A 12,258-nucleotide genomic window follows, 5' to 3' on the forward strand; every position below is an offset into this window, starting at 1 on the left:
CGTCCCCGGCCGCCGGAAGTGCCCGTTCGGGGGAGCGGCGGGGAGCAGGGGTCCCCGCCGCCGGAAGTGCCGGTCTCCGAGAACGGGGTCCCCGGCCGCCGGAAGTGTCGGCCGCGGGGAGCGGGGGTCCCGGGGAGGGGGGGGCGTCCCCGCCGCCGGAAGTGCTGGTCTCGGGGAGCAGCGGGGAGCGGGGTCCTGGTAGTGGCGGTCCCAGGCCGCCGGAAGTCCCTGTCTCGGGGAGCAGGGTCCCGGGGAGAGACGGGGATCCCCTCCCTCCGCGGCGGTAAACGCGGCCGAGCTATTGAGCCGGGACGGGGCAGCTCCCNCGAGCTATTGAGCCGGGACGGGGCAGCTCCCGGAGCTCGTGGTGCTGTAACGGGTCTCCCTGCACTTTGCACCCGCTTCCCTGCCCCTCGGTGCCTAGTGCGGCTCCGACGTTGGTGAAGCCGACTTGTTCGGTGAAAAGTAGATTTTGGTACATCGGTCTCCCTGCTCTCGGTCCGAAGTGTATGGGGCGAAACAGAGATGGTGCGGCTCGGAGTCTGTCACCCGAAACGTGGATAAACACAGTACTTCGACCGGGAAAACCTCATTTCTGTCTTCCTTCCCTATGTGCCTCTTAAGTGCTTTTCGTGGAGTGTTTCCTAGAATAGGTCTGATTTCGTGCGGATGCTCGTCCTCACTGATGCTCTCTGGATTCACAGACAGACCTAAACTGCCTGACAACTACACTCAGGACACCTGGCAGAAGCTCCACGAGGCCGTGAAAGCCATACAGAGCAGCACCTCCATCCGATACAACCTGGAAGAGCTCTACCAGGTGAGGCTCCGCCTTGGGAGAAAGGTAGACGTTGTTAGGGTCCTCATTGGGACAGGAATGCGGCATCTTGTGAGGACGGCGAGACTTGATGGGGCTGGTCTCTTGTCTCACTCACTCGGGTGCATGGATATAACGTGTGGGTAACACAGTTATCCGAGTCCAGTGGCGGGTGATACAGACATGGATTGTGCGGTCCTCGCTTTTGTTTCACAGTCGATGATGAGGGAAATCCTAGAAATAGGAGTAATTGCCTCCAACGAGAGCCATAGGAGTCCTAGGACAGCCTGTCCCCCAAGTCATCGAGTGTGTTTGTTTTCTGGTGGTTGTGGGATTTTTATTTTTGGATTCAAGCTACCCAGAAAGGTATTTAAAGTTATCTCATTACAGGAGAAAGGTATGTTTCTAAGAGCCACGTGACTCTCATCACTTCCCAAAAAATGCAGCAAATTACTATTATAATTCCATTGCATTATATGCGACAGCACGGTTTTACTTGTTAACATAGGTTTTCTCTCTTCGTTTTGTTTTGTGATTGTTGCAGTTAAGACACGCAAACAGATTTTGTTATATTTAATTTAAAGATGCTCCATTTCTAACATAAATGGTCAAGTAAATAGTACTATGCGTATTCCATTTATCAGCAGACTGGTTTTCCTGATAACTTATTTTTCGAGAATAACGTTCAGTAACTAGTCTGTCACCTATATTTTAGGTAATAATATGATACCACAATTTCTATGAAGAGACTTGAGTTAAAAATTCTTTGTGCCAGGGGCGCCTGGGTGGCACAGCGGTTAAGCGTCTGCCTTCGGCTCAGGGCGTGATCCCGGCATTATGGGATCGAGCCCCACATCAGGCTCCTCCGCTATGAGCCTGCTTCTTCCTCTCCCACTCTCCCTGCTTGTGTTCCCTCTCTCGCTGGCTGTCTCTATCTCTGTCAAATAAATAAATTTAAAAAATCTTAAAAAAAAAAAAAGTGTTTTAAAAAAAAAAATTCTTTGTGCTTGCATAAAAGTGTTTATGTTATAAAAATTGTGGAAGTTAGAAAAAAGTACAAAGGAAAATTAAAACCACGTATACTCCCACCACCCAAGGAAGACCACTGTTGACTGTGTTTGATGGACATACATCCCTTCTTTGGATTAAGTTTGTGTGAGTTTATTACGTTTTTTGATCAACTTTTTAAGGTATAATTTACATATAACTTTAAGAGAGATGGGGGTCCCCTCCCTCCGCGGCGGTAAACGCGGCCGAGTTATTGAGCCAGGACCGGGCAGCTCCTGGAGCTCGTGGTGCTGTAACGGGTCTCCCTGCACTTTGCACCCGCTTCCCTGCCCCTCGGTGCCTAGTGCGGCTCCGACGTTGGTACTTCAGTAAATTTTGTATTGAGGTAGAAATCACCACCACCACAATAAAATACAGAATATTTACATCACTTTAAGAAGTCTGTTCTCCTCCCCTGGCCCAGGCCTTGCAGGTCACTGATATCCTTCCTGTTGGTCTATTCTGCCAGTGCTAGAGTCTCGTCAGTGGAACCCATATTCGGCAGTTGTTCATACCTGCCTGCCTTCACACAGGGTCGTGCTGGAGAGTGTCATGCCTCCTGTGTGGCAGTGATTTGTTTGTTTGTTGCTGGGGAGAGCGGGTGCCACCTTTCACCAGGGTAGCGGACATTTGGGTTTCCAGTTGGGGGTGGTTATGAATAAAGCTGTAATGAACGTTAACATGTAAGTTTCTTGTGGACAAGTGTTCCATTCCTCCTGGGTAAATTTCTAGGAGAGTCTCGGAGTCATAAGTGTATATTTAACTTTTTAGGACATTTTCTGTTTTTCAAAATGGCTCTGTCATTTTGTATCTGTACCAGCAGTGGGTGAGCGCTCCAGTTTTTCTATATTCTTGTAACAATTGGTATTACCAGATTTTTTTTTAATATTAGCCGCTTGAATCCATATGTAGTGGTTCTCTATATTTCCATATGAATTTTAGAATCTGTTTGCCAATTTCCACAAAAAAGTTTACTATGATTTTGATTAGGATTGTGTCAGATTCTTGATCAGTGTAAGGAATGTTGATGTCTTGATGGGACCACGCCTACCAACTGAACACAAGGCACAGCTCTGTTTCGTCTTCCTTGATTTCTAGTTATTTCTGGTTCTGGAGTGTAAGTCTTGCACATCTTCTGTGAAACTTACCCATGAGTGTTTGATATTTTTGGCAGTGTTATAAGTAGTAGTGTAAGTTTTAGTTTCTGGTTCATGCTAGTATATGGAAGTAGGGTTATATATGTATCGCTCTAGCATGCTGCTCTCTTGCTAACCTCACTTCAAGTGGCTTTTCGTGGAGTCCATCAGATTTTCTACAGACAGTCATGTCGCCTGTGAAAGAGCTGGTTTCACTTCTGCATGCCTTTTAATTCCTTCTCTTACCTCCGTGCACTGTTCAGAATCTCCAGAACGATGGTGAATAGAGGTGGTAAAAGTCAATTCCCTTGTTGGGCTCCTGCTCCTTGTGGGAAAGGCCTTCAGTCTTTCATTACTGATGAAAATGATGTTAGGTGTGGTTTTTCCAAAAATACCCATTGTCAGATGGAGGAGTCTCCTTTCCTTTCCTCGTTTGCTGAAAAATTGCCAGAAGTACCTGTTGGATTTTGATGAATTCTTCTATGACTGTTGAGATGATCATACGACTCTTTTGTTCTTCAGTTTATTGCATTGATTGACTTTTCAGATGGTAAGACCATCCTGCAGACCTCAGATGAATCTGACTTGGTAGTGGTGTATTTTTTTTTATATTGTTGAATTTGGTTTTTTTGTTTTGTTTTGTTTTTTAAGATTTTATTTATTTCTTTGACAGAGATAGAGACAGCCAGTGAGAGAGGGAACACAAGCAGGGGGAGTGAGAGAGGAAGAAGCAGACTCATAAAGGAAGAGCCTGATGTGGGGCTCGATCCCAGAACGCTGGGATCACGCCCTGAGCCGAAGGCAGATACTTAACGACTGCGCCACCCAGGCGCCCCAGTTGAATTCGTTTTGCTAGTATTTCATTAGATTTTGCACCTGTGATCACAGAAGATGGTGCTGTGTTGTTTTCTTGTGCTGTATTTGCATTTGGTTTCAGAGGTACAGATATTCCCTCCTTTTCATTTTCTGTGAGAGTTTGTATAGAATTGGTATTATTTTTTCCTTAAATGTTTGAGGGAATTCCCAGTGAATCGTTAACATTGGCTCCCTTAGTGGGGAGCTCTTAAACTGCACGTTTCTTTAGTGGCTATAGAACTATTCAGGTCACTCATGTCTTCAGGGTCACTAATCTTCTGCAACATCTAATCTGCCAGGACTGCCATTTGGTGAAATTTTTGTCTTGTGCATTGGTTTTCTCTCCAGTTGCTCAATTTGAATCATTTCTGTATCTTTCTTGTCGCTACGTAACTTCTGAACACGGGGAATAGACTTAGAATAGCTGTTTGAGTGTCAGTTCCAGGCCGCTTTGACTGCCTTTTCTCCCCACTAAGGGTTGTGTTTTTCTTCTTTGCATGTCAGACAATCTTTGATTGTCAGACATTGTGAATTTATTTGATTAGTGTGATAGATATTTTTGTATTTCTATAAATATTTTGAGCTTCACTGCAGACCTATTAAATTATTTGGAAACAGTTTGATCTTTTAGAGTCTTGCTTTCAAGGTTTGCTAGGCAGGACTAGAGCGGTATTTTGTCCAAGGCTAATTGCCCCACGACTGGGGCAAAACCTTCCTGAATGAGTATCTTGTGGTTTTCCACTCTGGCTTGTGGGAAGGTGCTATTCCAGGTCCTTTCTGGGCACCAGACACTGTTGTCTCTAAACTTTTTGGTTGGTTCTTTCCCTGGGCTTGACAGTTTCCTCATATATAGGTCCTGGTCAGTGCTCCACTGAATCCTCGAGGGGGACCCTTGAGGTCTCCTTACTTATCTTCAAGCTCCTCTCTGGCTGCATCTCTTCCCTCTGGGCCTTCATCTTGGAGACCAAGCCTCAGCTCACTGCGCCTACCCCACAGCCTGGAAACAGGGATGTAGGAAGTCGGAGTGTTGGGGCTTGTTTCCCAACTCCCAGAGATCACTGTCTTTCATAGGCCACTGTGCAGTGCTTTGAAAACTGTCGTTTCGTTTTTGTTTGTTTTGGTTTTTTGAAAGAGAGGGAAAGAGCAGGGGGGGTGGGGGAGAGGGGCAAAGGGAGAGGGAGAGAGAGAATCTTAAGCAAAGCAGACTCCACGCCCAGCACGGAGCCCAACACTGGGCTGAGGCCCACAACCCTGTGGTCATGACCTGAGCTGAAATCAAGAGTTGGATGCTTCACTGAGCCACCCAGGCACCCCTCATATATTTTGTGTTGTGTTTGACAAATTCAGGCAGAAGGGCTAGCCTAATCTCCTTATTTCATCTTGACCAGAAGCAGGAGTCCTATCAAATGTCTAAACTCTCATAGGTTTTTAGTTTAATAAAGTATTATACCTTGGGGCGCCTGGGTGGCACAGCGGTTAAGCGTCTGCCTTCGGCTCAGGGTGTGATCCCGGTGTTGTGGGATCGAGCCCCACATCAGGCTCCTCCGCTATGAGCCTGCTTCTTCCTCTCCCACTCCCCCTGCTTGTGTTCCCTCTCTCGCTGGCTGTTTCTATCTCTGTCAAATAAATAAATAAAATCTTAAAAAAAAAAGTATTATACCTTGCAGGTAAATTCCTCTTTCCCTGGAGATTTGACTATCAGATATCAATTCCCCATCATTTTTCCTGGTAGAGTGACTTTGCCATACCTCTTTCCCAGCAGGTTGTCTCGTGATGGTCACCATGGTTATTATTGTAAATGCCCTGGGTGTCCATGTGCGTGTCTGAGACCCTGAGGGCTACAGGTGCTTACCCGCAAAACGGGATCACACATTCCAGGGGGCACCTCAGGAGGGCCTGCTGGGGATCAGCTGATTGATTTATGAAGGGATCTGGGTGCAGGCAGGCTCCTGGCCACTCACAGAGATGTTCCCGGCGAGTTCAAGTACAGGGCTATGGAATAAGCTGCTCAGATCTTTTGGAAGCAAATGGGACAGAAATAGTAAGTGACATCATTGTGTAGTTATTGACCGCTTGCTTTATCCTGATCTGTGATAAAGTAGGTGGTGTATTTGACCTGTTGTTTTGAAATAAAGTCCGTTTTTGCTGAGGTGCTGTGGTATATACTTTGCCGAAGAATCTTATGTGAAAGTAACAATTCTTACCAAAGTGTGAACATTATTTTGGGGTTTTTTGAGGAAGTTTTCAGGATGGCTTGATGTTGATTAGTATTCCCAAAGTGGGGTCTCTTATCTCCCCATCAAGGCGTCCGATACCCAGATAGACCCCATAGGAGGCCTACCTGGAACCCCAGTGTATCTGCTGTAGTCCGCCTGTTGTTTCTCTGTCACTCTGTTTAGTGAAGAGGGAGGTTCAAAGTGTGGTGATGGGGGGCGCCTGGGTGGCACAGCGGTTAAGCATCTGCCTTCGGCTCAGGGCATGGTCCCGGCGTTATGCGATCGAGCCCCACATCAGGCTCCTGTGCTGTGAGCCTGCTTCTTCCTCTCCCACTCCCCCTGCTTCTGTTCCCTCTCTCGCTGGCTGTCTCTATCTCTGTCAAGTAAATAAATAAAATCTTTAAAAAAAAAACAAAAAAAAACAAAGTGTGGTGATGGGACAGTCTTCACAAACACACATGCACTGTCCGCAGTCACTTCCCTCCTACAGTGCTGGGAGGAGAATATTTTGAATGCGTAGATTTTTTCAGTCTGTTTTTTAAGACTGAGTTTAGACCTATAATCACTGCCTGCGGAAGAAAGTTTATCTTGTGTGTCTCCTGTCTATACGTTTTAGTCCTGTTTGTCAGCATAATGAAACAACAGAAAACTGAAGACTGCATTTTTGAGAAGGGCTGATTTCGATTTCAGGCCGTTTTGATGCCCAAAAACAAAGCCATCTCATGGGGTAGTTGCTGTTCTGAGGACGGCCGTGCTGTCTTGAGTCAGACTAATGTCTCTGAACTCCTCCTGCCTGGTGACAATTTAGTGGAAAATGTGGACTTAGGTAGCAAATGCATTAATAGGATGGCTCAAATGGATGAGACAAAGTGAAAAGGTCTAGGTGGTAAACACTTATAAACACGTAGTTTGATGGACCAATTTGAGAAAGTAACAGATTAATCAACAATGAACTCAGTACATAAGTTATTCAAAAACAGGAGAATCTGCAAACTCAAATCTACTTGGCTTCACAGAAAGGATTTCTTAGGGGGCACCTGGGCGGCTTAGTCGCTTAAGCATCTGCCTTCGGCTCAGGTCATGATCCCAGGGTCCTGGGCTCGAGTCCCGCATCGGGCTCCGTGCTCAGCGGGGAGTCTGCTTCTCCCTCTGCCTCTGCTGCTCCCCCTGCTTGTGCGTGCTCTCTCTCTCTGTGTCAAATAAATAAATTTTAAAGAAAGAAAGGATTTCATAAATCAGCGGTCTCAGCACTAAGCAGGATCCGTTGTTTCTGGAGGTAGTTTATGTCTGATGTCTGGGACAAGGTGTCTGCTGTGTGCTGTGCAGTCAGGGCTGGTAAATACAGCCACACTGGCACTGGTTTTCCTGGAAGCTCTCGTTCCATGTGACTTCCCTCTCCTATTTTATCCCCTCACTCGGATCACATTTCTGATTGAATTTATATGTTCTTCACTCATTTCTTATGGGTAGGAATCTGGTGGCATAGAACCCCATCAGTGCTGCCTTCCAGAATGGTGAGCTCATCACCTTTCAGTGGGCCTGCCATTGAGTAGGGTCCATCTTCAGGACTGGTTATTGTGTAATGCGGGGCCGTCACTGCCACCTTCCACCCTGAGCCGTGCATGTGCGCGTGTGTTTGTCAGAAGAGCGCTGTGCCAGTGCTGCTGTGAAGTGGGCTCTGCCGTGGGCACTGGCCAGTGCGCCTTTCTTTATAGGGGTTGGCCCAGGGGGTGATTTTCCCCAGAGCTGGGGGGTAGTTCTCATTTTCACTTCATCTACATAAATAGTTCTTAGTGCCAGCCCGCTTTTCTCCTTTATGTTTTCTCACGCTATGGCACCTTTTACTCCTTTTTCTCTCTAATCTCAGCTTTGGCTCCCAAGGTCTTTACTTGAAACAGACCATCTTTCAGAACGGCATACCCTCATTTTATGGATGCTATGCTTTCTTCATACCCTCACAGCTCACTTTAACACCTTCTTGGGTATCCCACCCCCAAGGGACAAGTGCACTCAGGGATGAGGTTTTGACCCTGCAAATAAACGGCATTTGCTGCCATGCTCCACGGTCCTAACACAGACAAGAGCCTGGAGGGCTTGGGTGTGGAGGCCTGGCGGACTTAGATTAGAGAGCCGAGTTGTGGGCGTTCAGACAAGCAGTTTCTGCCAGGCTAAGAGGGAGCAAGGAAAACACCTTTATCCTGACACAGGTGCTGTTTGCCCACCTCTAATCATTGGATTAGTTAAATTCCTCTTCTCTGTTAGGACTCTTGAAAATAGGAGTGGCAAGCAGGGAGAACATGAAAGGCACCTGCCCGGTACAGGTCAGATTCAGTGCTTCATGTGCCAGGGAAGGCATTTCTGAATCCTAAAATAGGACTCAATCTCCCAAACTTACTTTGGGGTGGGGTCTTCTATGTGGCAGTGCTCCTGTAATGGACGGAGAAGTTGGCCAGGGCCCCGAGAGGGGAGGGCCACCCTCTATGTGGTGCCTGTAATATGAAGACACCAGCAGTGACTCAGCAAAGACTCAGAGAATGGACAGCACCCACAGCAAACCTGGCTCTCTGGGTTTGCCTGGTGGTTTTAAGAGGCCCCCAAATTCTCAGTTTTAAATAAAAAATAAATCTGGGTGCTTCGGGTAAACAGTAAGTACGTCCAAATAGGATGAGAAACAAGTGTTCTAAAATCAACAGTGACAGCATGTCACAACTGGGAAAGATTGTTTTGAGGACATTGACTCCTGCTTCAGGAATTAGAGCGTTCCTAGTGATTCCTTCAGTGAGATGATGTTCTATGAAGGATATACTAAGCTTATCTTGATTTTTACCGAAGAAAATACGTTTTCTTCATGTATTACATTAAAAACGTTTCATGATAATTATGTTTGTGGGATCCCCTAATGATTAACTTACTGAAGCAAAAGCATTTGTCATCAGGTTATCTTGGGTTTTTTAAGAAGGAAAAGGGTAGATCTTTGAATTATAAAGACAGGACTGCAAAATAAAGGAATTACAGAGTTTGAGAAAGAAATCCTGGGATTTCAGCACAGAATGTAGATGAGCCTTTCTTTCTATAGCAAGACAAAATGGGGCCTTTCCTGTTGTGGTGGTGGTACACTGGTAATAACTCTGCTAAAAACAAGTACTTTTCATGTCATCCTTTCCGGTTCTCTTTCAGCTTTTGTAAACGTGTGTTTTATACACAGCGATTACTGTATTTATTTAACTCGGGTTAATATGTAGTAATTCTTGTAACATTAAGTTTGGGGACTACTAATATTTTAAGTATTACTACGATAAATAGCTTTATAAAAACTTCTTATCTTTATTTCCTTGGGAATATAGTATTTGTGTTAAATTCAGATTCTAAAGTGTTTCTAGGCGGTGTATCCCCAGTAATTTTTTAAATGGTTCAAGACTAGTCAGTAGAAAAAACTACATTTGTTTTTAGTATTTCATTTGGATTGGATGAGATGCTAGCATTGTACAAGAAATTTGAAAAATTTTATTAGAACTGGTGAGAACGTACAAATATTTTTTTGATGTGCGTAAAAATACAGTAAGAAAGATGTTTCTGCCTAAAAAATTCGTTTCTTCATTAATTAAAGACAAACTGAAGTAAATTGCACATGTACCCTGAAGAAAGATAACTAGGAAACAGCACAGCATAGCCTGTGTCACCTGGGCATTCACAGTTTTTCCTTGGCTCATCATGGGCAGAACGTGCCCTGCTGTCACCGAGGGTCGGAGGCCGTGATTGCGTGCCCTGGTTGCACGTTGTAATCACACAGCTTCCTTGCGTCCTCCAGCTCACATAAATGCATGGAAGCGTCCACATTTGTTCTGAAGTCCCCGGCTGGCGGTGGTGTGCGGCCAGGTTGACAGGTGGGTGCTGAGACATGGTGCAGCCACGCCACGTGGCTGTCGTGGGCTGTCAGACCCGTGTTCCACATCCACTGTTACCATTCCTACCAAACCCGACTGGACCCCGGGTTCAGACAATAATCACCTTGCACTTGACCCTAACTGTGTAATTGGTAGGTGAGTAAGTATGAAGTGGGGGTGGGGTGCCTGTCTGTGATGGTTGTGATTTTAGCTGTCTCTACACACAGGGCTTTTTAAAGACCTAATTTGTTACTCATGGTGAATAATCCCTTGTTTCTTTTGTTTTTAGGCTGTTGAAAATCTGTGTTCTCACAAAGTTTCCCCAACACTCTACAGACAGCTGCGCCAGGTCTGTGAAGACCATGTCCAAGCACAGATCCTTCAGTTCAGAGAATATCCTTTTTTTGGCTCATGAATTTCTGTTCATTATTTAAATCCTTTGAGATTGAACATTAATGGGACAAAGAACTAATGAATATCCTTAATATTAAAACAACAGCTTTCAAAATGCCCATTTATTTATAGAACAAAACCTAATATTTATTTCACGTGATCTAACATAAGAGATTTTTTTTAAGTGGAATTTTTACCGTTTAATTTACTCATCTGATTAAAGCAATAGAGTGTCCATTTATTGGGTCCAGTTGCAGTATTTAGGAAAAGTTCTGGAAAGTGTCTTAATTTTATTCTGCCATCTTTCTATCTTGAAAAAAAAAAACCACTCTGTATTTGTTTTCTGTGATGTGTAACAAATTCCCACTGACTTGGCGACGTAAGCCAGCACCTGCTTGTAAGCTCAGCTGCATGTGTAGGGAGTCACAGCTCGGCTCAGTGGATTCTCTGCTCAAGGGTCTGGCTGGCTGAAAACATGGGGCCAGCCCTCGGGGTCTCTCCTGAAGCCGCATTCCAGGCTTGCTGTGGTGGTGGCAGAGCTCCTCTCCCTCCGTTGCAGCACTGAGGTTGCTCTCAGCCCCTGGAGGCCACCCTCGCTTCTCGCCGTAAGGCCTCTCCTTAGGCAACATGGTTATTTGCTTCATCTGAACCAACAGGAGAATGCCCCTCTCTGGTCTGCTGAGACAGTCTTGTATGATGTAACCCTCATGTTCAAAGCCCTCCCAAGGTGGAGAGAGGGAGTTACAGGCTAGGACGCGGGGACGGGAGCATCTTAGAGTTTGGCCAGCACTTCCTTGAGGGCCGGTGTCTGTCAGGGAAATGGAGCTCCTTAGATCCTGTCCATAGTCCTTTACAGTCTGGCCTCAGCCCACCTCTGCAGCCGTCCCATTATTGTAGCCTTCCATACACCTCATGGGTGGGTTTCATGTTGCAGGCACCTGCTGTGACTGCACTTTTCTGGGTCTCTCTCTTCATTTGTGGAATTAGGTAGTTGGAGCCTGTTCATTTCTGACTTTTTTTCTGGCTGAGGGAATCTTTTCTGTCCTATACCCTCACCTTGAGAAACGGAAGCTTTCAGAGCTTGTCGAAACCCCTGAGGGCAGCAACAAAGGCTGTGCCACCTGGTGTCAAGGGTCTGGATTAGCCATGGCTGTGAAGCCACTGTGGCCCAGAACAAGGGGTCTCCCCAGAAGTGGGTGAGCGGAGTCCATTCTGGTTCTGTTGTCTCGGCGTCTGTAACTATAGGTCTGCAGTATTTCTGGCACAGCTCTGTCCTTTAGGACAATGGTGACCATACTGTTGGACCTTTGGAAGATGGCCAGCATGCACCACGTCTCAGTGTATCCTCTGAGGGCCCAGAGAGGCACCCTTCCTGCCTCCAGTGCCATAGCTCAGGAGTCCTGGAGGCTGGGGGACATGTCCAAGAACCCACGGTCAGGATGCTGGCACCTGAAGAGCAGCCAGAACGCAGGCTTCCTCCAGGCCACCAGCAGATCCCCAAGTTCTCCTTCCTAGACAGGCACACGTGAGGGTGAACTGGTGTGATTTTTCCTAATCTGGTTTCTGGCCCAGTTTACTCCAAGACTCCTTCTTGATTACTTGATAAAATTATCGTCCTGCCAGCTAATCCTGCCTTGTAATTTACATGAATGTGTTGATGAATTCACTCATTCAACAAGTGCTTCCTGTCTAGACCACCACCAGATGGTACAGGATGATCGCTGCACCTGCTCTCTGCCCTCCAGGCAGTCACAGCGCTATGACGGAGGCAGGGGGCTTGTCACATGTCCTCGATGCCCTGACAAATCATGGTTATAAGAATTACCATGTATTTCAGTAAAGAAAAAAGATAAAAAGACATTCTGTCATATTATGTGCCTTTGTTCGTGGGAGGCATCTTGAGTTCCAGG

General features: G+C 46.1%; 1 protein-coding gene across 1 annotated transcript in view; it reads left to right on the plus strand.

Moving 5' to 3' along the window:
• The first annotated feature begins 333 nt into the window (after positions 1-333).
• The window catches only part of CUL4A (cullin 4A), a 46,052-nt gene continuing 34,127 nt past the window's right edge, over positions 334-12,258 (plus strand). Inside the window, exons 1-2 of the mRNA XM_002930498.4 lie at positions 334-820; positions 10,245-10,348. Of these exons, the coding sequence (XP_002930544.3) occupies positions 611-820; positions 10,245-10,348 (314 nt within the window). The 5' untranslated portion in view covers positions 334-610. The remainder of the gene's footprint in view (positions 821-10,244; positions 10,349-12,258) is intronic.

The sequence above is a fragment of the Ailuropoda melanoleuca genome, chromosome 7, assembly GCF_002007445.2.
Source record: "Ailuropoda melanoleuca isolate Jingjing chromosome 7, ASM200744v2, whole genome shotgun sequence".
Lineage (NCBI taxonomy): Eukaryota > Metazoa > Chordata > Mammalia > Carnivora > Ursidae > Ailuropoda > Ailuropoda melanoleuca.